This window comes from Lissotriton helveticus, chromosome 4_1 (genome assembly GCF_964261635.1).
Source record: "Lissotriton helveticus chromosome 4_1, aLisHel1.1, whole genome shotgun sequence".
Taxonomy (NCBI): Eukaryota; Metazoa; Chordata; class Amphibia; order Caudata; family Salamandridae; genus Lissotriton; species Lissotriton helveticus.
The window spans coordinates 1,390,270,064-1,390,296,783 of NC_136063.1; the positions used below are offsets into that span (position 1 = coordinate 1,390,270,064).

General features: G+C 48.2%; 1 protein-coding gene across 1 annotated transcript in view; it reads right to left on the reverse strand.

Moving 5' to 3' along the window:
- The window catches only part of CDKAL1 (CDKAL1 threonylcarbamoyladenosine tRNA methylthiotransferase), a 2,471,408-nt gene that overhangs the window by 751,454 nt on the left and 1,693,234 nt on the right, over positions 1-26,720 (reverse strand). The window contains exon 9 of the mRNA XM_078687932.1: positions 6,786-6,952. Coding sequence (XP_078544058.1) covers positions 6,786-6,952 — 167 coding nt within the window. The remainder of the gene's footprint in view (positions 1-6,785; positions 6,953-26,720) is intronic.

The window sequence follows — 26,720 nt, forward strand, 5'->3', positions numbered from 1 at the left end:
GTCGCCCTGGTGGAATGGGCACGCATCCCCAACGGAGCTTCCTTTTTAGCCAGAGAATAACAGGCTTTATCACACAAGACGACCCATCGGGAAATAGTCCGCTTATGTACGGCCGACCTTTCTTGGCGCCAACGTAGCCAACAAAGAGCTGGTCATCCACCCGGAACTGTTGTGTGCGGTTCAAGTAAAACAAGAGCGCACATTTTGGATCCAGATGGTGGAGCCTCTCTTCCTCTCTAGAAGGATGCGGAAATAAAGTGCAAATTGATGGTCTGCCCGATGTGAAAAGCAGTGACAACCTTTGTGGCAAAAAGGATGGACGTATTCTGAGCACAACCTTGTCCGATTGGATAGATAAAAAAGGAGGTTTACAAGAAAGAGCCTGGAGCTCACTCACTCTCCTGGCAGAGGTGATGGCAACCAGGAAAGCAGTCTTCAAAGTCAGCAGACGAACAGGACAGTTGTGAAGAGGCTCAAAGGGAGCGCATATTAAATATGTAAGAACAAGATTCAAGTTCCACTGTGGCAGTACGAAAGGAATAAGAGGGAAAAGATGAGTAATGCCTTTGAGAAATCTATTTACAACAGGGGACTTGAAATGAGAGGGCTGATCAGGGAGCCTGAGAAAAGCCGAAATAACAGAAGATAGCCCTTGATAGTGCCCTGAGAAGAGCCCTGCTGGGCCCCAAAAAAAAGGGAACAGAAGAACTTCTGAAAGAGGGGCAGAATGGGGATCCACAGCCTTTGCTAGGCACTATGCCACAAATTTGTTCCACCTGCAGGCGTATACCAACTTAGTGGAGGGACGCCTGGCTGCCAGCATGACATCACAGACTTCAGGAGGCAAGTCAAAAGGAATGAACTGCCGCCGCTCAGTCTCCACGCAAAGAAGTGGAGACTGGACAGGCTCGGGAGGAGGACCGTCCCCTGCTGGTGCGACAGAAGAACCTCCCGAAGAGGCAGTTGGATCGGGGGATCAATCGTCATACTGAGTAGCTCGGGATACCAAACTCATCGAGCCCAGTCCGGCGCCACAAGAATGACTTGGGTCCGGTTGCGCCTTATTTTCTTCAGCACTCTGAGTAGAAGTGGTATAGGCGGAAAGGCGTACAACAGACCAGACCGCAACTCCACTCGCGTCAAAAAGCGCCGCCTATCGAGTGCCGCCTTAGAAATTCCAACGCGCAGAATTGCCGACATTGCGTGTTCTCTTCGGTGGCAAATAGATCTAACCAATGCTCTCCCCACTGTCGAAAGAGACATTGTGCCACGTCAGAGTGAAGTCGCCATTCGTGATCCATCATGCACCTGAGTTCGTCCGCTCTGGTGTTCAGTGAACCTGCCAGGTCTTGAACCACCAGGGAAACGCCCTGCTGTTCCAGCCATGTCCAGAGGCTCAGAGTCTCCTGACATAAGGTCCACGACCCCACCCCGCCCGGTTTAGTACCACATGGCAGTGTTGTTGTCTGTGAACACCTGCACCACTTTCCCTTTGACAGAGGGAAGGAATGCCTTCAGTGCAAGTCGGATCCCCCGAAGCTCCAGAAGGTTAATATGGAGCTTGGACTCCACCAGAGACCAGAGGCATCTGATCTTCACCTCTCCCATGTGGGCCCCCATACCAGGAGGGGCGCGTCCGTCACCACTGTGTGCTCCAGTTGGGGAAGGGAGAGGGATCTGCTCTGGACCCAATGTCGGTTCATGAGCCACCACTGCAGCTGCTGTGCAGTGCGCTCCGAGATCTGGCCGTAATCGGACAGGTTCCCCTGATGCTACGCCCACTGGAATTTCAGATCCCACTGCAGATCCCGCATATGCCATCTGACATTCTGACCGAAACCCAGGATAGAGGCCGAAAGATCGGAATCATAGCCTGAATATCCTGGACTCAGGAGGATAGACCCGAAACTGTGTCGTATCCAGAACCGCTCCGATGAAGAGGAGCCTCTGAGAGGGAATCAGGTGCGACTTCGGCACATTGATGGAGAAACCCAGCAAATGCAGGAGGTCGGCCGTAGTTTGGAAGTAGGAGACGACTAGCTGGGGCGAGCCCACCTTCAACAGCCAGTCGTCGAGATAGGGGAAGACTGGAACCCCTGATCTGCGCAGATGACCGCCATCACTTTCGTGAACACCCGAGGGGTGCTGGTAAGGCCAAAGGGGAGCACGGTAAACAAAGTGCTCGTGGCCTACAGTGAACCACAGGTAACGCTGGTGGGCCGCCAGGACGGGAATGTGGAAATATGCGTCCTGCAAGTTCAACGCTACCATCCAGTCTCCCGGGTCGAGAGCAGACAAGACCTGAGCCAGAGTTAACATCTTGAACTTCTCCTTCCGGAGGAAGCGATTGACGTCGCTGAGGTCCAAAATAGGACCAGGCCCTTGTCCTTCTTGTCCTTCTTGGGCACCAGAAAGTAGTGGGAATAGCAACCACGTCCTACTTCTGGTGCAGGAACACGCTCGATGGCCCCCTTGGCTAAGAGGGCTACGACTTCCTATTGAAGAAGTGCCAAATGAATCCCTCCACATGTGGTGGGACTGAAGTGGCATTGTTGGAGGGGCAGTCTCGAAGGGGAGGGAGTAGCCCTTTCGGACTATTTGTAAAACCCACCTGTCCGAAGTGATGGTGCGCCAGTGGGGGATGTGATGGAGAATCCTACCGCCCACTGGCGTTTGATGGGCCTGAAAGACCGGACTAGGAAGGTTTTGGGGCAGTGGTGGAAGTGGACTGACCCGCCCGCTGGCCTCCTGACCCGCCTCTGTGGGTCCCACGTCCACGCTGAGACTGCTGCGACCTGTGGCTCTGAAGCGAAAGTGCTGGAGCGCCCCTTTCGTGGACACGCAAGGAGAGAAAAACAAAAGGTGGAGGAGGGCGAGTGGCCGAACAGCCCAAGGACTTGGCCATAGGCCTGAGTCCTTAAAACGCTCCAACGCACTATCTGCCTTGTTGCCAAAAAGGCAAATGCCATCAAAGGGCATGTCCATCAGGATGTTCTGGCCATCCCCCGAGAAGCCAGTAGTCCTCAGCCAGGCATGGCGGCAGAGGGCCACTGTCGTGGAAATCGAACTACCCAGCGAGTTGGCGGTGTCTAGGCCACATCGTATTGTGAACTTGGCTGCATCTCTCCCCTCAGCAACAGCCTTAGAGAGAACTGTCCACGCCTCCTCCGGACACTGAGGCAGCATTTGTGCCACCGTATCCCACATAGAGTGAGAATAACTGCTCAAGAGGAATGCGATGTGCATGGACCGCACCCAAGAACTGGCGCAAGAAAACATCTTCTTCCCAAATTGTTCCAGTCTCTTGGATTCCCTGTCCGGGGGTGAGGTAGGGAATGCGCTCTGGGACGTGGAGGCTTGGACAACCAAGCTCTCAGGGGTGGGGTGTTGGGAGAGGAAAATGGGGTCGTCGGGGCCCGGCGATGGCGTCGGGCCACGTTCCTAGCCACAGGAGTCTTTTTGTTGAAACTGGAAGTAATTCAGTGTATCTCTCAGGAGCCACTGCCAATTCGCTGCTTTCTAATCGGACACCATGGGTATTTACTTCTATCGTGGCTACACGTTTTATTCTTCTCATCAATGAGGGTATAGTTCCATTCTGGTTTTAAAAGTTGTGTTGGGTTGCAGTCTCCAAAAATGACAAGTTAAACCATAATGTTTATATTCCTCTATTTCCCTGTTATAACTTTGCCTATTACTTTGAAAATCTTGAAAACAGTGATAGGAAAGCAACTGCAATCACTTCTGGATCTTAAACCATGCCTGCCTCAATGCCAGTCTGGAATTCGACCAAGATATGGGACAAACACAATATAGCCAGGCTTCCTGGTTATTGCCCTTCAAATGGTGGAAGATGGGTTAGTAGTTCTGTTAAGGGTTAAGTCCCTGTATCCCTGGTCGACCCTGACCCCTATCTCACAATTTGGAAACTGTCCCCAAGAACCAAGATCAAATGTTCCCCACATTTACAGGAACAAGAGAATTTTCTTGGTGTTCAGTAAATGGTCTCTCGGCAACAAGGATGTGGATCAGGTTCACATTCACCGAACCTATTACCCAATGGAAGATGAAGTTCATTGGGGCTTCTGTGGCATTTTACTGCCATTTGGTCATCTCCACAAATCTAATTGACTCAGAGCAGGGGTATCGCTCTCGTTCATATAGTTGCCTCCCAACATGTCCGCACACCCTATATGAGTGCCTGCCAACTCACCCCAGTCCCTATTGTGGCAGACATCTTGTGGCAATGTCTCAGATACTTTTTCTCATTGCACAAATCCCTCCAACCACCTGAAGCTGATGGCAGTTTCCTGGATGGCCTCACTGGGGCAGGGATGTGGTTTTTAACTTTTGTGTCCCCATCCCCTTTGGTCCTGAAGTTATGACGTGTCCCATGGTATGTTTACTGAAAGAGATGATCCGGGAAAAGTAATGTATGGCAATTGGTCATGTCACTGCTCCATGGTGGATTATACAGGCAGATAAATATGAAAGGGATTGCCTCCACAGACAAAGACCTCCCTCTTCACTGAACTGACCCCCAGCCGTTTTGAAGACTCATCAACTCACCTCTGCATTGTAAGGTGCAATATTAGAGGGCCTGCACTGCAGCCCTTGTGGCCAAGTACCCTGACAATGGAATAATATAAGGCAGGAAGATGGTCTCTGCCACAGTAACTGTTTCCCACCAACTCTTTTTGATGTACTACCCTCTATGGTCCCCTCTCTGGTTTACATTTTTACTGCTGGTATCCTAAAAACGACCCTTTTCACCACTTCTGTCAATCGAGATTAGGATAGCCCACTTTTTCCCTCCTCTTCATTCCTGTGATTGTAATGTTCACCTAATAATATTGCTTTCACATCACCTTCCACCTCATTACTGGAACCACTGGCTGACAGTTTGGCTTATTTCCCTGCCCACCTCCTGTTCAGTCCATACCAAGCAGTAACGGCCGGACTGGGGACCGAAATCGGCCCTGGCAAACAGCTCGGCTGGCCCCCGTGGAGGAGAGGTGGGGGAGATGGGGGGGGGGCGATAGTTTTTTTTTAACGGAATTTTATATAGCGCGTACTTGACCCGAAGGTATCGGGTATTAGAGCGCTTTACATAGCACCAGTTGCGTTACACGAGGACACATTCATTTTTGTTTGGCACGGGAAGATTAAGTGATTTGCCAAGAATGTTCAGGATCATTGCCGAGAGTCGAACCCAGTTCCCCAGATTCCAGGTCGACCGCCCCAGTCAACTCCTCAAGTACCACTCCCGTCTCACCCCTGCTGCTTCTGCTATAAGGAACCGATATTGTAGCTATGCTGCAAATCCGTGCCCTGTTAACAAAAATGGCCCCCCGTGGGTCCAAAACCAGCCCCCACCCTGGCGGCACACCGGAGAAACGCCTAGTGCCTGCTACGGCCAGTCCGGCCCTGCAAGCAGTTTATCCCACCTCCACATCTACCTCCCAGGTATAAACCCTGTAATAAACTATAGGCAACACATTTTTTCTATACTTAAATGTATCGTCAAGGTACGCAGATGTGGGGTTATTTATAAATCTATCATCAAGGTAAAGTGATGTGGCGTTACAAATAGTACATCTATATTTACCTATATAGACACCTTCATGATATTTGGTAGGCAATATTTTGACTAGTATATTTTGATAGCGCAATATTTTCCTAATCGATGTACTGACATACAACTCCACGAAGTAAGGGGTCTGTCGAGGACCTGGGTGGTGGATCTCAGATTTGTGCCAACTTCCACAGCGTCATCCTCTTCCCCCACTCCTGGGGAGGGTTGAGTAGGAGGAATTAAAATGGAGGAAAGAAAACATGCATGCGATGTAACAGACTGAACTCTGCACCACACTGAACATGGCTGCTACAGCTTTTCTTGGCTTTAACGTTTGTACTATGGCATTAACTGCACGTTGGTCGGTTGCTCTCGAAGGCTGTGATCATTTATTTATTGCACAAGAGAAGTGCCAGCTTCATGGGGGCCATCCGCACAATGCAACAATTCTTCAAACTAGTCCCTTTATATGGAGCCTAGCTGCCAGCCTGTTGTCATCTATTCCTGCAGTCCTGCCTGAGGCCACACGGCATTAATTGCATTGCTGTCCCCACAGAACGTTTCTATCATGTTTGGCAAAACGTACAGCCCTCTCCCTCATGGTTTACAGGCTTCTTTCCCCATTCTACAAGGAGCATTTTCAGCATTTCCCAGATACGACCTGCCAGAATGGCTCATAAACAGGGAGAGTAGGATGAGGTTGGGACATGAGCATAAATCTGACAACCCCTCTCTCATAAAAACGTGCAGGTCACATACACACTGCAATAATGCCTCCAAAAAACCCCATTTGACTTACTGAACATTGTCCTTTGCACCGAAAATCAATACGACAGACCAGGGCACAGAACATTTGTAATTTGTTTAGGGCCCAGTAGACACGGATAGGATGGGCTAAAGTGCCAACGTTTCCTGGGGTTATGCAAAATAAATGGGATAAAGAAAATGGAACCGCGAGGACAATATGGCGGACAATTATTGAGACAGAACGCGTATGCATTATCTTATTGGTACATTTGAGGGTGATTGAGGGAGACGGCTTAGGAGAATGCTGCCGGTCAAAATTCACTTCCAAACACGCCATAGTTATTTCAAAGCCACATGTAGGGGCAAAACAGGTTCTTTAGCAAAACATATTTCATGCAATTACTAGACACCGCGTAGGTTGATTTGGAAAATGCCACCTTACCAAAAATATCCACCTACTTACCTCAAGATGTTCCAAAATATAGGGAGGGTTGGTCATGCCTAGCCTCAGCATGGCACCCTCTGGAATTACTTCTACCAGCTTCCACAGGAGCGTAGGCAGGTCCGTGCCAATGTCGCGCCCATAGGCCCCCGTGTCTTCGCTGGTCAGCCATATCTCGCACACACCCTCTGCGGAGAAAGCGAAGAGATAATTAACAAATCTGCTCAGGCGCTGTTTATTTTATCATACAGCTGCTGGCCCTACTTTTAATGCAGTGGGACAGAAGACGATTATGCATCCCGTCCGCGACTCCATTGTATAGAGCAAGAAGCTTATCCCATGGGCAGCAGTGGGTTATTAAGTTCATTTTATGAGCACCAGAGTGCCACAACAATGTGGTAAATTATCGCTTTGTTGTGTGGGGAGATTAACGTTGGCGGCTGATGGCTAGCACGCTGCATTCTAAGCAGCATCCTATTCAACCTAATAGTGCAGGCAGGTCTTTTACTGTACATGGACGCTTGTGTCTTGGACGCAGTGCAGCAGAGGCGATAATGGCATAGAAACAGTCCTTATCAGCAGTGAGTGAGCGCAGCAGCTTTTTTTAATCGTATGGGTTAAAAAGTGGGATGCAGTACCAGTGAGAAAGCGGTCAAAGAGATTTAGCATCATATACTGCGATGTAATGCGAGCTACAAGAGCTTCATGAACGGATGGAAATATTTGTAAAGATACACTTAATCAATGGGTTGTGTAACAGGCATGTGTTGGCATTATTTTTATAGTAGCAGTACCAAGCACAAAAACAATGTGCATTATTATATTTTGCCTTTGAAACATAGACCTTTCTCACCGTCAGTGTCCCACTTTTGTGGGATGCAACATAATGACCACAGTGAAGCACAAAGCAGGTGTCTAGGGTATGCAAACCTGTGTAATGCTCATCTAGCGCCTAATTTCTTAAGAGCTGGTCATCTCAATGCATTTTGAGCAAATGGGTTTCCACCGTGATCAACTTCAACATCTCAATAATACTAACAGAGGACTGTCAGTGGATCAAGCTTATTAACCCAATCCAATCCAATCCAAAAATTCTTTATTTCGGCCTCATGGGCCATAAAAGAAGCAATAAAAATACATACAGATAAAAGACAATATATACAATAAAAACCAACTGGACCTGCAGTGTTTAGAGAAGCGTGGTAAAATAGATTAAACAGACATTTTCTTTCTTATTATCCATGCTGCCATTAGGAATTTGGAAACCGCAAACACAATGTGGCCCAGGGTATTAGTTTTCAGCACCCTGTAGGCTTGTAAGTAGTTACTGAAGCCCAGATTCCGACAAAGAGGGGCTAACCAGCGCCTCCTCGGGCTCCTGTAGGCATGGCAACAAAACATTATGTGCAAGTCATCTTCTTCCTTAACTTTACAGCATGGGCAGAGCTTGTCGCCCCCTAGCGACCACTTATGGGTAAAAACTTTAGTAGGGAGCGTACCAAACCTCCATTGCAGGAACAGTTTCCTCGCCAAAAGAGGGTAAATAAAATCCATAAAAGGTTCAAAAACAAAAGAATTTTTGGAAACAATAAAACATCCTGTCAGGGTGCCACTATCATATGCACTGTCCATATCAGCAAGGGTTTTGTTCTTGTAAAGCTGTGCCAGGGTTTTGCGCGGAATCCTTCTACATCCCTGAGCTGGGTCATCCCATAGGTCTGGCAAGTTCAAGCTGGAACATTCCGATTTGATAAGTGCCAGCCAAGGGATCTTACCATTTACATCCAGCCTCAAGACATGTATGAGGTCCTGCCTATAGTGGTGCAACTCCTCAGTGGACCATAGCCGATGCCAATACTTGACCGGTTTCGACCGCAAGTCCTCTGCGATTGACGGGAGACCCAGGTCAAGTCTTAGGGGGAGGAGTGGTGTACCCTGCGGAAGAGCAAGAAGACGTCTAAGGAAACAATTTTCCACCCCTGCCATGACCTTCCCAGCTTTGTGGCCCCACAGCTCACTGCCATACAAGGCAGCTGCCTTCGCCTGAGTCCTATACATTTCTAAGGCCGGGCTGACGGGCTTGAAGGTGGACTTATTAGATACCCTCAGGAGTGCGCCCGAAAGCTGGGAGAGTTTCAGCCTAGATCTCGCCACCTGGGAGTCCCAAGTCAGATTTTCTTGAAGTGAGACCCCCAGGTATGTAAAGGTAGAAACCCTTTCCAGACTGGTTCCCTCGAGTTTTGGGTTGGGTCTGGTCTTGGTCGGAGGGTTGAAGATCATGAACTTAGTTTTTTCTGTGTTCACCTCCAACCCGTGTTGTCTGCAAAAGTGACCAAAACCATCCACAATCCTCTGAATCCCCATGGGGGATTTGGAAAGAAGGAGGGTATCATCGGCAAACATAATTGCCGGGACCCTCCTTCCTGCCAAAACCGGGGCATCATTGTCCCCGACAGCGTCAAGGTGTTGAATGACGCTGTTGATGTACAGACAGAACAGTGTCGGAGCCAGAACACAGCCCTGTCTGACACCTCGGCGGACCGGGAATTTGCCCGAGGGCTTGCCATCCCTCCCACACCTTACTACCGCAAAGTTGTTCTCATGCAGTCTAATGATGATTCTAAGGAGGTGGGGGGGGACTCCTAGCTTCTGCAGAACCTCCCATAACTTCCCCCTCGGGACGAGGTCAAAGGCTGACCTCAGATCCACGAAGACCATGTACAGACGGCCTCCCTCTAACGTAACCGTCTTCCAGTACAGAAGAAGGACGCGAAAGATTTGATCCATGGTCGACGTGTTCTTTCTGAAGCCAGCCTGTAAAGGGCTCAAGATGTCATTGGCCTCGACCCAATCTAGGAGATGGTCCAAAATGAGGCGCGCAAAGATCTTTTGGGGCACATCTATGAGGCTTATAGGCCTGTAATTGGAAGGGAGCAGAGTAGAGCCCTTCTTATGGATGGGCACAATCTCTGCCCCCAACCACGACCCAGGGATCGCCATACCTCCAAGAATGGCATTGAATAGAACAAGAAGGTATGGACCCCAGATATCCGGGTGATGCCTGAATAGATCCCCGGGTAGCCTATCCAGGCCTGGCGCCTTCCCCACTGCTAGACGTTCTATGGCAAGCTCCACTTCCCCCAGGGATAATTCCATTCCGGACTCCTCAGTACCCAGTTGCATCTCCTCGGCCGGGCAGGAACTGGTATCTAGGTAGAGAGCCCCAAAATGGGACTCCCATACCGCAGGGGCTATGTTAGGCTCAATCGCTTTACTAAGATTCCCTGACCCATTATTTATAAGTGCCCAAAACTGCCGGGGATCCCTGGATTTGAGGGCCTCATAGAGGTCCTGCCAGTACTTCCAATCCCACTCGGTCCTTGCAGCCACCAGCACTGATTTATGGTGGTTCCTCAGGTCACGCACTTTGGCCTTGTCTGACCCCTCTTTTATGGCTGCAATAAGGTCAGATTTTGCTGACCTGCAGTCTGGAGTATACCAAGTGGGAACAGGAGTCCTTTTCTTTCGGATTGGGACCTCCGGATGAAATACCTCGGCCAAGTCCCTCACTAAAGCCTGGTGAATGTTTCCCAGTTTCTCAGAGTACTCAGCGGTTCTTGGTTCATTCAGGAGGGTCTCAACCTCCGTAAGGCTAGGGAGCGCCAGCTCGTAAAGTTTCTTAATTGACTCCTCCGAATTTACAAGCTTCCCCCACTTAACTCGGCGCCTATTTGTAGTCAGGAGCAGATCCCCCGTATCAGCACCTTGGCCAGCTGGGGATGAGTCCGTCAAGGGCGAAGGGCACAGAATATTTAAACAGAGAGCGTTATGGTCGCTGTCTGTCCTCTTGATAACCCTAAAGTCCCGCACTTTGGGCCAGAGTGAAATATCTACCATGATGTAATCTAGCCTCGACTCGTGGCCCCTCCTATTGAATGTACACATCGAGGGGGTATCGGAAGGAGTACGACCGTTACACGCCCTCAGCGCGCCATTCAAAGTAAGGGACATGAGCTGTAAGGCTAGAGGGGACCAGGCTTTAGGGTGAGGGGAAGAAGAGGGTGGAACCCCCCAATGGTCGTCCTCGGCCGTAAGGGCACCATCGAGTAAACCTTCCAGGGGTTCAAAGTGGCAATTGAAGTCCCCTCCAAGTACCACCTTGTATTCACCCGGAAGTTGACCCAGGAAGGAAGCTAGATCATTTAAGGTAGGTGATTCACTTGACGAGGCAACCGGGCGCGAGTAAACGTTGACAATGACCCACGGAGTTTTACCAGGCCAAGTGAGCCGCACACACTGGATGTCCTGCGAACACGTATGTACCCGCTCCGCCTGACACCCAGTGTGACTCGCAATCCATATTGCCAACCCACCAGATGGCCTCCCCCTCCCAGCCCATGTGGCAGGGATTTCAAAGACCTCAAACCCTCTCCTGCTCTGAGCGACCCTCGCCCAGGTCTCCTGAAGGAGAACAATGTCACATCCACCCACCAGGGAGTCCCATTCAGGAGAGCCCTCCTTGTTCGCTATTCCTGCCACATTCCAGGAGAGGATTCTCAATCCTGGGTCAAGTGGCAGGCTGCCCTTAGCTCCAGCATGAGATTGCAGGATAGCGTTGGATGAACCGACGTCAGAGGCGCCGGTTCCGCCGACAGTGATGACGGCGCGGCCATCCAACTCTGCTGCCCCTGCTTGATGAATGTGGACTAGCCCGATGTTAGGTGGGGGACTCAGTTGGCACAGATTATCAATCGTATCAGCCCCTCGCTCATTAGCATCCTGGAACCGGGTTAGTTCCGGCATGGGGATCACACCCAAACCCGCGTGGCTTTGCGCCCCATCCACCCCATTTTCATGTCCAGACAAGATTGGCCTAGTTTGTGGTCAATCAACCTGGTCCAGACAGGAAAACCTGTTATGATGGGTGAAGTTTACCTGAGCAGTTGGCAAGGAGGGCCTTGGTCTGTAACGGGAACCATCTACGGCAAAGCCCACCCTGGTCCATCCTTTCTCACTCCCTCCCACCGTATTGCTACCACTAGGATAGAAATAAGAAAGGGGTACAAGATCGATTGTGGACTTATCTGGCCTTACAAGCCAGTTGCAGATGTAATTAGCAACATGCGGGCTCCTGAAACTTAAAACGATACAGTCCCCTGACCTGTTCTTTTTGGTAGGGCCAATCCACGGGATCCTCCTTACCATCAGAACCTCACCCTTCAAATTTGGGGGCAACGGCCTATTGATGCTGAGCCAGCTTATAACCTTATTACGTAGGGAGTCTTGGGACTCCCTAACACCACCAGCTAGCTCAGGAACTCCCAACATGATTGCCGTGTATGGGACACCCTCTGGGGGCAGATTAACCTCCCTGCGTCTATCTAGGGGAGGGACACAACCATCACTTCGGGAATTTGTAGGACCCACTGTCGCCCTTGTCTGCGGCACAGGGGGTGGCTTAGATCTCCTGGGTGCCGGAACAGGGGGCCCAGGCACTGAAGGTAGCAAAGTGCGCGTCTGGGAAGTAGACACACCATTTGCTCCAGGCAATGCCCTGCTTGAAGCCTGTAGTGATGCAGAAGGAGGTAGACTGTCCCCAGATGGTTTCCCGGTGGCTACAGGGACATTTGAAGCTATGTCAGGGCTACTCCTAGTAGGAATGTTTCCCCGGGACTGAAGTAAGTTCTCTATAGCCTCTAGTCTAGCTAAAATGGGGGTTAACAGGTTCTTAATAGTGGCTGTGAGGGAATTTATTACTGCATCTGAACTATTGGATGATAGCCCACCAAAGATAAATGGGCCCGCCACCACTGGTGATAACACGGGAGCTGGCGAGGCCCCAAGATCCGACCCAGAACCAGGTGAAATAAGCTCAGGGGAGACCGAAATGTCTGTACTGTCTTCAAGTGTTGATTCAGATGCAACAAATTTTGCCCTTTTTGCCCTCTTTAATTCGACTGGCCTTTTCCTTTTTAAGGGCTGGGTCACCCCACTGTCAACAGGGACTGTTGTCAAAACCACTTGACCCGCTTCCAACGTGGTTAAACCCATACTATCCAGAACAGCAGAGTGGTCGGAAGTCCCCGCTGGCCGTGGGGAGTCACGATCCCTCTGCGTAACCGGAGTTCTTAGCTGCCGGAGTACCGACTCGATAGTCTGGTCGATACTGTCCAGCAGAGACATGTGGGTAGCGTCCGTAGTGATGGGTGTGCTAGCATCATTTGAGGCAGATTCCTCAAGGTCCAAGAACACACTTTCGGGACCCGTCTCAAGGTGCGAGTCCGTGGATAAGTGACACTTGCTGATTTGGGAAGTCGCCTTGGGGAAGAATTTTTCCAAAGTGCTTGTGCCATGTTGTACCGACTTGCTCCTTAGAGCTCTGGATGCCATAACGAAGTAATTAAGTCAATGGGGTGCAAATTAGCGGGGGCGTTAGAGGAGTGGCCCGGTCCGGTCTCTCCCGGCCTCTAACGGCCTAAAACGGCCCGCTCTTTGCCCGGTCTTCGCCCCGCGCGCGTCCCGCTGCGCGTCTGAGGCGATTCTCCTAAGTATAACAGGGGGGCGTGGCACTGGGAGGGGGCGCGAGGCGCGGCGGGAAGAGGAACCAGCTGGCGCTGCCAGATGGACTGCTGGTCCTCGCAGTCCCGCTCGCCTCCGCCTCTCACCTCCGCTGCGGCCGGTCGGTCCAAACAACAGGAATCAACAGGAATCCCCAAGGTATGAGCGCCCAATCACTCCTGGTGCAAGGGAAGCAGGCAGCAGTTCAAACTCCTAGCGCGAGCGGCACCCGCGCAGCGGGGGCCGCGAGGAGTAAAGTACACCTTCAGGCAGGGGGGCGTGGCACTGGGAGGGGGCGCGAGGCGCGGCGGGAAGAGGAACCAGCTGGCGCTGCCAGATGGACTGCTGGTCCTCGCAGTCCCGCTCGCCTCCGCCTCTCACCTCCGCTGCGGCCGGTCGGTCCAAACAACAGGAATCAACAGGAATCCCCAAGGTATGAGCGCCCAATCACTCCTGGTGCAAGGGAAGCAGGCAGCAGTTCAAACTCCTAGCGCGAGCGGCACCCCCGCCCCAGCCCTTGGCTGCGGCGGCAATTCCGCCGCAGCGCTAGGGGGGAGGGAGGGCCCCGTGGCGCTCCCATGCTGGTGACGGAACCGCTCCGTCACGAGCCTCGGGCGCGCAGTGCTTGTGACGGAGCGGTTCCGTCACGGCCCCGCCCGCTCAATTGAACGCACCGCGCAGGCGCGAAATTAGCGCCGCGCAGGCGCGCCGTGACCGAACCGCTCCGTCACCAGCACAGCGCGACCGAGGCTGGTGACGGAGCGGTTCCGTCACCAGCATGGGAGGGGTTAATTTAAACTGCAACAATAAACAGACATGGCTGAAAAGCAGACCCAGTTGTTAGGGCAAAAGAGCAAAAGTTCAGCTAAGAAACTCGCATTCTGGAATGACATTAGCATCCAGCAAAACACGCCTTTACATCCAACCTTTAATGGTCTGGGGCTTAAACTGCATTCGCCTTTAGATGCCATAATTCAAAGGATGGAAATACCTTAGTCGCAGTCAGCTCATGTGCGGGGCTTACAAATTTGTGTCACGTGGTTAGTGGCATTGCAGGAGGACTCAACAATTGATCTGGTCTAGTTCTACTGGACAAGACGTCAAAATCATGACCGAAAAACTACAAACCTTTAAGAGAATCCTAGATGAGAGCTTTGAATGACAGATAAAACATATGTAATTGCCTTGCAAAATCTCTAAAATAATCAACATTTTTAGCTGTGCATCACCGCTAGGGAAGGCCACCAACAAAACAATGTCCCTACCTGTAGTTTGCATTATAAGAAGAGTGACTTGCATTCCTGAATGGCAAGGTCCAGGTGTTTATGGAGAAGAAGCGAGAGAGGACAGGCACCACATAACAGGGACTCACAGCAGTCTTCTGCGAGAGTATCAGCCACTAGGATGCTTCCCCAAGTAAGGACAGCACCTGAAGAAGACTGTCACTTATCGAGTAGAGAAGTGGTTGCTTTATCTCTGTTCTGACTGAAAAGAAATTAGTTAATTTAAGAGTCTTATATAGTGCTATCCAGACCCGAAGGTATCAGAGCGCTTTACAACATTTATCATGATGCAATCTGATACATTATTTCAATAAGTAGCACTGTCTCGTGATGACTCCTGTTAAGGCTTGAAGGGGATCGTAGGAGCGAATCAAAAGGCAGGTGATGAAAATGCCTTCTTGTTAAGTGTCTATATTCTTCACTGGGCGAGATTCCTGTGGCAGAGGAGCTATGTCTCATCGGGTGGAAGCTCTCAATTCGGAAGAGTTTGGTTGAGGAAGTGGTCTTTGAGTTGTTTTTTTAAGTTTATGATGGAGGGATTAGTCCTGATATGGACTGGGATGGCGTTCCAGATTTTAGGCGCATTTCCAGAGAAGGAGCGTGTTAGGGTTTTTTTTTTGCGAGTTTTGGGAGGAATGAGGAGTAGTGTGTTAGTGCTCCTGAGATTCCTCGTCTGGCCTGCCTTTTTGAGATTGGGGGCTAGGTACGCAGGTTTACCGCTATAATAATAATAATCCACATTTGTAAAGCCGAACAATCACCCGTAAGGGTCTCTAGGCACTGGGGGCCGTCGGGAAGATTAAGCAAGCTATTGCCCAGAGTCACATGGTGCTGGGCTAATCTGCCGCCGGGGATCGATCCGTGGTCCCCAGATTCCGAAGTCAGTCACACTAGCCGCGGCGCCACACCTCTTCTTGGTATGAAGAGCATTGTGTAGGAGACATGCAGTTCTGAAGTTGGAACATGCTTCAATTGGGAGACATTTTAATTCTCTTAGATGTGGAGAGATGTGGTTGTATTTCTTCACTCTGGTCACCATCCTAGCAGCTGCATTTAGAGTTGTTCTGAGGGGAACTAAGTGGGATTTTGCTGTGCCTGTGAGGGTCGCATTCCCGTAGTCCAATCTGGACAGAACCAAAGATTGTGTGGCCTATTTAAGGTCATTGGGATGTATGAAGGGTTTAATTTTGTTGAGTAGTTTTAGGATGTACAATGCGCTCTTCGCATTGCTCTTAAGAAAGGAAGGAAAAGGCTAACTACCCCAATTATCCACGAAAAAAACCAAAATATCAGCTTAATATGTGAGGCCACCAATCTCCCAAGAGAGGTTGGTGGGGAAGGACAGGGAGAGTTCAATCCCCAATAAAATTAGTAAAAACGTGGGCCAAAAAGATCACTTCTTAGCACAGTTTCTAATATGTTTTGATTAATAAAAGACTTTAGGAACAGTTCTGAGGTGAAGGCCGTAGGATGGAACAATAATTTAAAATGTATCACAGCTCCGAGGAGTATTGTTCAGTCTCTGAAGACAAAAAAAAATAGCTAGCCTGCATACCGGAGAAACACTTGGTGCACAGTGGCGAAATGTTTTTGCCACAGGAAAACAATAAATATCCCATACAATGTGTCCCAATGGTAGTAAAATGTCATATATCTGGTGGCGGGAGAACTAACACCAGTTGTAAATACAGAGCCAAAGGATACAGCAAAGGCCATCAATGTTCCTGTTCGGAGAATTGTACCTTCAGAGGTCATGTACTAGAAATAATTACCATCAGGACTGCTACCATTTCTAGCCAAAATGTTAGCCACGCATGTCTGCATTTATGTTACATATTCTAGGATCCTGTTAACATATGGGAGTGCTGTTCGAAGTGATAGAATGTAAAAGGTGCTGCTTAGTTAGGACAATGAGCTGTTCCACATAACAGTGACGCTATTTACATATGCAAGTATAAAGTATGCAAGTAGGACTTTGCAAACTCTACACATCGGAGTAGGGAAATAAGGACAGGGCAAATAAAACACCCTCTTAATGCCACTCTAGAGGTAAAACAACAGTTCTGAAGAGGAAAATGAACAACTAGATATGAACGCATTTTATTAAAAATCCGATCAACAGTATTTTACTAAAAAAACAAAAAACAGAAACAGTCCTAAATGAGGAGTCGCTACAGACAAGCAATGTATTTATTTCCATCAACAAGTAAATGTAAAATGATACTCCGACGTCCTTTCCTCAAACGGAATACCATCCGGACTTCTGAAGCCCCTAATGAAAAGCATTAAATGTGGTAAAACATTGATGAAAGGGTGCGCTTAAGCTGTGGGTACAGATGTTCCCAGTTGAAGCCTGTGACTTCCTGTGATGAACAGGCAAGTCCATGCTTGGAATGCAGGCAAGTGAGGGGTTAAGTAAGGTGGTGGAACAGAACAGTCTTACAAACAGCCACAAGACGAGCAACGTATAATGCTGGAGGTAAGCGGTCACAATAACCTCCTTTTCAAGTGTTTACCGCATTTTGTAGACAGAAAAACAGGCTTCTCTTCCACTGTGAAGGACAATACTTTCTAAAAAATAAAAAATACACGCCTCTGAAAGCCATATGTTCAGCTGAAAAATATTTCAATTCTGTGCAGAATGCATCCGGGGACATTTTCCCTTTCTGCAAAAAAAAAAAACACTTATAGAGAGCGAACAGATCACACCCCGCCTGCCGCCGTCTACTTCTATGACTTGACAGCAACGGAGCTGTGTACTGTTGACTGGTGCCGCGCAGGCCTTTTATTCCAGTCTGACAAGTACCAAACTTTCATGTGGAGAGGGAAACGCGAAACAAGGATGGCAGGTCACTACAACCTGGTGGCTTGCTTCCTCCAATGTCACCGTGGCTCTCGGCAGTTCTCAGTGAGAAACAACAAACCCCTTATTTAGTGGGAAAGACGACCTGTTTCTACAACGCACCCCTGTACAACACTGTATGAAACTCTATCAAGTTAAAGTTGTTGAGAGCAGCTTTAGCGTCCCTTTTTTAGGAGCAGAGTAGTGAAATCAGATTCATAGATCCCACCTAATCCCCCTGCCCTCACTCAACAGTTCCTTCCTTGCTCCTGACTCTTGGAATGTCAGTGAGCGAAGAATGTGCAAAGATCAGGCTTCTGGAACACATTTCTCCTACTCAACAAAATTCAGGTGGGGCGTTGTAGGCTTTGAAAAAGCAGGTGAGAAGACAACAGTGAAAGGAGCAGAAGATTTGAAAGAGGAGAAAATAAATGAAACACAATAAATGCCTGCTGGCAGGACCGGACTGGCCATAGCAGACACCGGGCATTTTCCCGGTAGGCCGTAAGGGTGGTGGCTCGTTTTGGAGCGATGGGGGCCTGTTTTGGTGTGGCGGGGGACTGTTTTGGAGCCGGTTTTCCGTATAGCCCCTTGTAACAAAAGCAGCAGCAGTGTTTACCATCAGCACCCCACTCCCCGGGGCCGTTCCAACTTAATTGCCAGGGCTGGTTTGCTTTCTCAGACTGGCCCTGCCTGCTGGTGGCATCTACGGACTGCATCGCTCTCCCAGGATGAGACTGTCACCATTCCTTTCGCTTCTGCGGGGAAGCTCTCTTCACCACGGCACTGTGACCGTCTTCCACACTTGTTCCCATCACCTCACCCAAGGGATGACTGAGAAGGAGTTTGCCGACAGCAATAGAGAAGCAATGGAGAAAGGTCCAGGCGCTCCACTGTGGCTTCAATACACCAGGAGCTTCAGAGAGATCATGTATCAAAGGCAACCCCCACTCAAAAAGCCAATATAAATTATACAGCCCCTGATGCTTCTCACACAGGATATGCACAAATATATTTCTCAAAAGGCAACCCCTATCATTATTTTGTGTGTTAGGAGAAGATTCTATTCCGATATATATTTAGAGACAAATCCAGTGCCTGTGTGGGATGCGTCTGCCAGGCCCAAGGACAAAGGACTTCCATAACCATACAGTTCATAAAGGATATGTGAAAAAATATTTGGGAAGTGCCACATGTAAACAAACCCCAATATTTGGGTGACTATTAATAGTCGTGCCCTGATGACTTTGACCCGTAAGTTAATGTGTGGCAATGAAACATGTTGGCCGTTGATACCATAATGGTCATACATGGGAGTTGCTTTTAATGTTGAGTATGGGCATGGAATAAAAGATATAAGCTATATGCTACATTTAACTCATGTTTAATTATATTGGTGAGGAAGACAGCACTACAGTCAACCCTTCCTCTACGCATACTAGATGAAAACAAGCCAAAAGTAGAGCTAACCCACATGGAGAATGCCTGGCCATATCAGAAGACTGTGTGGGAGGCTAAATGTATCTGACAGATGTGCAAAAAAAAAAAAGAGACAATGGAATTGGAGGAGCAGAAGTCTGGCTCAAACCGATTAATCACATACATATGTTCCATTTTGTTGGTGAGCAGGATAAAAAAAATATGGAATCCAGTATTAGCAGTCAAGATTGCTGAGGCAAAGACGAAAGAATTACCAGAAAATTTAAGGGGATATTAGGTAGGTATTGTTAAAAAAAAAACAGGCTACATTAGGTGATTTAGGAATGCACCAGACAGCCTGCAAGATGGTGGAGTATTTCAGAAATATGAGATTGAAAACATATTGAAGTTGGATGTACTGGATACTCTGACAAGGGTGTCCAGTTATGGGCCTGGGATGTGGCGCCTGTGATGCCTGAAGAAGAGTTACAAGGGGAGATGGAACAAGAAACTGAAAGCTTGGCTGAGACGCAGGGTGAGGCTGAAAGACTGCTAGTGAATAAGGCCCTTCGAGTGAGATGTAGTTTGTGGCTGAACAAGCAGGTGATGATGAGGTGATAGTAGTTCTAATTTCATCGGAAGTCTGCTACAAAAAACTACAAGCAGCGTTTAAACTTCAGGAGTTTTCCTGTGAAACCATCATATTGGCCTTCTCGCCAGGAAGAGGGCCCTCTTGGCTGTAAAAATGGACATGAATGCCTAAGAGATTGTGAGCACACTGTTCAAACTATATTCAATAGAGGAAAAAGTATGGAATTACCCTGGAATCAGTTGCTAGACCCTTCCTGAATAATTGACTCTTACAAAGGCAAGTGAGATGAGAGTTCAAGTAGCATCCGTATGTGCGTTACGTGTAGGCCTATCAGGTTTGGGGGTTCCAAGCGAAAGGATTGCAAAAAAAGGAAAGGCATCTGATGGAGAATACATGACAGTCGTAGCTTGCTTCTTAGTGATTTGTATTTATTGGGCGCACGTTGCATTTCTCTGTTCAACGCTCCTTTTATATCAGATTAGCTCTTGTGCTAACCACTGGAATGGACATGATAGGAGGGAGCAAAGGAATAATTTTGTAGGCAAAGTTATTTAAAAGCAAAAAATATTCAGATTAAAGTGCAGTCTTTATTTTTGCAAACTTTTCCATGGGGGCGGGGGGAGCTGCCAGGAGTTCGAATGATGGCGCTGCCGGTGTTACATCAATAAAGGCAGGGTTTCTACTGATTGTGCCCACTGGGGTTTTGACTGGTGTAGGTTAAGAGGAATCAGACTGGCAAAGTGGCATAGCTGCAGTGCTGCTTCCATCTACCCCCACCTACCACCTCCCTTGGCCCTCTCAGTCACATCTACAACGGCACTCATGTTTTCCTGGGAACCTCAGGAATTTCATGCTCTGCCACAGACCTTTGAAAGGGGGGTTGTGCACTCAATCTACGGATCTATGGTCTTCTTGGACAGCAGAGAGAGATGTTGGCCAAAGGTTCCACCCACATTTGAAACACTTGCCACAGTGAGCATGAGACAGGGGAGACAAACAGAGTCATGAAAGTATTCTGCTTCTCAAGTTCTTTAACAAGAGAATATAGTTCTGTCCAAACACTGAAGACAATAAGATGCCACACGAATGAACAGAAATATCATGGCTCACGCAATGTATATTATAATGCGCCATACGAATGGACAGAAATTTCATGGCTTCACTCAATTTACATTATAACGCGCGTCTGTCGATCTAGGCATGTACAGTAATTACAGCCGCTAATATATCAAAGAACATAAAATTAACTGTTTGTGATTAATTTTGTGTGTTAATTAGAAACTAACTCAATGCTGCCCATTTTATTGATCACAAAAGCATGAAAGTTTGAGTTAGGCCTACCAGGATTCAAATTTAAGACATGGGTTGCTTACCGATTTAAGCAGCTGATGTACGGAGTGTTGAGCGGTCTTACCGGGTTCAAGCCCAGAACCCTTTGGTTACACCCTGTACTCCATTCACAATCGGAGTAATTTATGACTGAAATCTGTTACCTAGAGATTACAGAGCTCTCCTCTGCGAAAACCTCTTACTACTGAGGTGTCTTACCACACTTGGACAACAAATACAGCTAGTAGGATAGCACAGAGGGTCAGTGCTCATACCCATGTTATATCATGACTGTGGGCAATTTAGTTTTTTTCCCTTCACAGTTGATAATTGACTAATATTCGAATGAGTTTCAGTAATGCCCATTATTAAAATTTTCCTATGAAACTGCAAGGCTGCCTCATGTGAAAAATCAGTTCAAATGCCCTCTTGCTTAATTTTATACAAAATGCGCACTCAACTTTTAAATGTTCAAGTTTGAAAGGAATTGTGTACATACAGAAAAATCCGGAAGGTAAAAGATATGGTAGGGAAGCAGGCCCTGTTGCAAAAAAAATTACACAGTGCATTTATAGACTAAACATTTCTCCCGTTTTTAACTTGAAAATAAAAACTGACTATGTTCTAACCAGCAACCATGCATGGTGCCCTATTTCAATTTTGTAGCGTCAGATTTACTTCTAAAATATAGTCAAACCCAAGGAGGAGGGGCAAACACCATATTTCATTAAATCAACAAAAACAGATGGTATCAACGTTAAATGTTACCAAACAACTGCAATTTTCCAACCCTCTACAGCTCAAAAATATTTTTTGTCAGTCAGAAAAATGTTGATGGGTTTTGTGTTTTTTCGTCCAAGAATGAAAAGGGGGGGCCCTCGGCCCCCCCGCACGCATGGCGGCGCGGCGACCGTCGCCCCCACTGTCTCCTTTGTTGCCACTCGGCGGTGGGGGCGTGCCCTGGGGGGCGCGGCCCACCGCCGATTGGCTGGCGGCCCCCTTGACCCGGATCCTGGGAAGTGGGTCCGGGTCGGGGGGGGCGGGCTAGAGGAGGGGCCACCTGGCCCCTCAGGAATAAAGAGATAGGGAGCGCCCAGGAGACCCCCTTGTCCCTGGACGCTCCCTCGCCGAAACGGTGTGCCCCGCGCTCGGGGCTGCTTTGTTTATTAACTATTTTCCGTTTATCTTTTCAGGAACTCGACCACAGGCGGGAGAGAGCGGTATTCCGGGATCCTTGGCGGATCGAGACTCAGCGCCGGAGCTTTTTGAACTTGTGCTCCTGGTTGCAGGCTGTCGACGTCCGGGGCCGCGCTGAGCCAGCCCCCGCCGCATCGTTCGATCGCGGGAGCTGAGTGTCGGGCGCACTTGATCCGCGAGCCATCGGCCCGCCCGAAATCCTGCCCCCGTGGAGCACCGAAGCCAAGGGACATCCTCGTTTCGTTTCTAGGGTCCCGGACATTGGACACAAGTTAAGTGGAGGGAAGGGAAGGGTGTGTCGAGAGCACACGGGCAAACATATGTTATAAGGGGAAAGGGTTGGCTTCTGTGAAGGCGTGATATGCCAGAGTCAAATTTCTGTAACTGAAGTTCTCCAGGGACCTTTGGAGGGGGTTATGAGGAATATTTTTATAGAAATGAATCATGGGATTCTGGTTTTATTGTTACCGATGGTTCCTGCAGATATTTTAACTCGTTTCGAATCGCCTAGTGCTGCGAATGGGCCAGAATATGGCGCGTAAATATAGATGTGAGTCAGGCAGACGGCTTCATATTTTTGTACAGGCCGTAGAAGCATGTGTGACAAATGTTCTTGCTTTCAAGTGCACTGGCCGTTTGAGTTTCTTTGCAGTATTCATTTTACGTATAAAAATAGATCTTCATTTAAGAGTTGAGGGTAATGCAGCTCAGACCAAATAATTTGGTGGAATAGTGTGTTAAAGTATTCAACAAGTTTACCATTCTGCTCTAGGCTAATACTGAAGATAATTACAATGGCACCACGAATAATTACCGTCACTGTTATCAGCAGCTACATAACATTGCAAACTAGCGCTGTTGTAGTGCTCCGTGATGCCGATGATAGGCCAGTCCTTCCAGTACAGATTCTGAATTTTTGTTCCCCAGCTGCTTACCCCTAGCCTGTTCGTCACAGCTGTTTTGCAGATGTACCTGCTCAGTCGCCTTCTTGCTTTGCAACTGAATATTATGCTACTTTCTTGACGTGCTAATAGCGGGCGCAAGGCGAGATGCTGCTATTTTAACTTGCGCACACCAGCTGCGAGCAGTAGAGATACCAAGTACCGGTGCAGTTTCCTGGGGAGTACTGAATCGATCGCCTTTTATCAAACCCTTCCCTTTCTCAATGATTACCTCACCTCAAAGCAGTCTAACTTACATCTGGGAGATTAATAACATTCCGAGCTAAACTTATTTTGGGAAATGTTTAAATACAAACTGTGTTCGGGTACAACCTCCTGGCCTTTGGTACATGACTGCCAAAGCAACCTTCAGTGTGAATACAAAGAGAGCCGAGTGAACTGCATTTACAACCGTGCATTTTGGGTGCGTGTTTCTCACCTGGGAAATAGTATCGCTCCAGTTCTACTTCATCTTCCGTAACTAAAGGTCCCACTTTTACTTTATGGTGCGTGTGCTAACTGCTGAACCATACATGACCTGGCTGGCAATTCTGGAAATTCCTGCCGGGCTGCAACACTTGGGCGCAAGTTTCACGCCGGGATGGTCTGCCACGACCCATACATATAAGCCCTTCGTTATAGTGTGGGATAGAGACCGATCTTAACATGGAGTGTAATTTAGTTGTAACACCCTGCATTCTCCAACTGAGGCGTTAGAGCGCTTTCAGGGAGCTGGGATCACGCGGCATCACAGTTGGGGGCCAGCAAAGAGAGTTCCCAGGTTACTCCGATTCATTCGCATAAATAATGCCCAGTATTAATGCACCGTGCCAAGAACGCACCCGCCTTATTACAACGCGCGCAGTGTGATATTCTTGGAATTTTCATGCCATAGATTGAGGAGATGGTATTGTTGACCATATAACGGAGAGGTTATTTCTACTGGATCATAGTACTAGATTGTGTGGTTTTGAATGACGTGCCAAGCCGACTTGTAACGCGCAAACAAACATCATCATAGATATGAGCCACATCACCTGGTCAACTTATGCCAACCTGGCCCATCAACTCCGGGGGCGTGTTTCCCATGTTGCGTCCCATGATGTGTCTTTCAGCGGACTTTAAACCAGTGATGGTTGGGAGCCCTGGAAACCATCACCTATTCACGATGATACATGAGGTTTTGATAAATGAATTCTGCGGAGTATTTGTCTTTCAGGGCAACTGGAGCAAAACTTCGTGGGGGGGGGGGGGGGGGCTTAAAAAACATTTTGTGAGAGGCTAATTCTTCCAACCACAGACAAAGCGGCTGTAACGGCTAGGCTGGTTGCCCTCATATCTGGGGAATCGGGTTCTAGACTCTGCAATAACGCTCAACATCCTGTAAGTCTGGACAAATAACGTAATATCCCCGTGCCTAACAAAATCAGAATATCCCAGATCACAGAGCTATGTTATGTCCTTCGTAGTAAATTGAGTCATTTGTGTGTATTGCAAAAAATTACCTCAGGGTTTGTGGTTACCAAAGTTGGTGACATTTGAAGATAAGGTGATGGGTTCTGCTGAATTTTGTGGGGCAGCGTTTTGACTTCATTATGGCGAAATGTTGCGCTGGGCTGCAGCGGTTAGGTGGGATTCAGTTTTGACTATTGCGTCATGTTGGGCCTTAAAAATATTACTTTTCTTGTTATAATACTTTGTGGATAGTATTGTGTTATATTCTTACATTAAGGTTATTGGGGGGACAGGCCCCGGCCTTTCTGGCCGAAATTAGGCTTGTACCTTAAAAGTGTTTTTCAGCAGTAACAAGTTTAACACAAAGATGGTAAGGTACCACTTCCCCAGCTTTTTCAAACAGTGAAGGGTACACTCAGCCCAAAACGGTGGCACTTATGCTATCTTGAATTAGCACTGGCAGTATTCACTGTATTCAATGTGACCCGATGTACACAAAATCACTATTGTTTACATTAAGGATATTAGGGGGCACGCTGCTGCCTTTCTAGCCGAAATTAGATTTGTACCTTAAAAGTTCCTTTCACCGGTAACCATTTTAACACAAATGTGGTAAAATAGCACTTACCCAGCTTTTCACGCATTTAAGAGTCCAGTCAGCTCAAAACTGGGGCACTTACTCTATCTTAAATTAACACTGGCAGTATTCACTGTATTCAACTGGATCGCATCCACATGCTGGGGGGGGGAGTCATCAGTATGGAGCTTGGGATTTTTAAAAGGCTCGGGTTGTGCTTTGGTAGAATTCACAAGGCAGACGCAGCTCCCTGATGGGACGGGCCCCATCGTGGGTTATCCAAAAGGTGCTTTGTCGGCGCTCAAGACGTCAGGTCATTCAGTTGATGATTTCAGTTTGGGACCATTCATTGCCTAAATTAGAGCTCAGGCTACATGGGTGACATTAAATTTCACCTGGAGAATCAGAGGGATGTTGACAGTCCTGGCCTGCTTCGTTGATGTCCTCTAGGCACTTGCAATACTTTATCCAAGCCATGGTTGCTGCTGATTTCTCTTACGCAAGGAACAGCTATTGACATAAGTCAAATTTTGACACTATAGAACGACTATCATTGGTGTCTGCTAGGTGATAGTTAGAACAGTCATGGAACCATTCACGAATAGGGATACCATCCTCTCTTGGGGTCAACTTGGGGATTAACGACATCTAAAGGTAAGGCTTGACGAGGCAGAGAGCCAGTTTCCCGGGTCCCAGTTCCCTGTGCAAGCCAAAGCGGAAAGCCAAACATTGTTGGGGGTGATTACCATGGGTGGTGCTGTTCATTATCCTAGGGGGGACATTGCACCAGTCTAATCACTGCACCTGTCCAAACGACCATTCATGGATGATAGGATGGAGTCAACATCATGAGGGAATATAGAGCAGCTTGTTTTACCAGTCTTTAAAATCATGGATGAATAAGGGGAAAAGAACAGGGGTGTGCCAACAAATAGAAGTATTTGTACTAAACACACCCCTTTTAGTTCAGTCAGTAAACTTATTTCACACACAAGTAAATTGGCACAAGATACGTTGAGCCTATGATGAGATTTGAGGCGAATATTTACAGTGGGGAAACTTATTTAGCACACTGTAATTTAGCACCATATACGTTGAGCTCTAGGGGGGTACCAAAGCCACGTATTAATAACATGGTGGGGGAACCACGAATGGCATAGAGACGGGGCCTAGAGCCTTTGGACAGACTACTTGGGGTCCTGATAGCGATACGCTCCCTGATGTCGCACCTAAAAGGGGCCTAAGAGCCTGGTTGCGGCATCATCAGGTAGTTCTGGGGATCCATGTGATCATGTCCGGTTGGCTGGGATGATATCTCCCAGAAGCGAAAGTGGCGAGCGGAAACGGTCCTGGGGCCAGCGTATGGCCTGGCGGAGATGGGGCTGTGCTAATTCTTTTAGCTAAAGATTGGGATGCTGCACTGTTAAGTAGGCTGTCTTGTTTTACACATAAGATCCTATGCATAAAGACGTGGGTAGAAAACCAGGATTAAGAGGCGATGTCCTCGCCCGCAGCACAACTCTCTCGTGGAACAATGATTGTGAAAATTGGAGGCCAATTTTACAGCTTACCAGGGTTAACAGTTTCCATCGACGTGTTAATGTGTGGTGACCTGGCACTAAGATTATCTAAAACTAGCGACTGATGGTAATGTAAGTTAATGCGTGTACAGCAGTTATTGCGGAACACTAATGGTGTGTGTCTATCTTTCCAATTTATGTATGACCGGGTCCATGGTGAATACCTGGAGTGCCCCACATTAC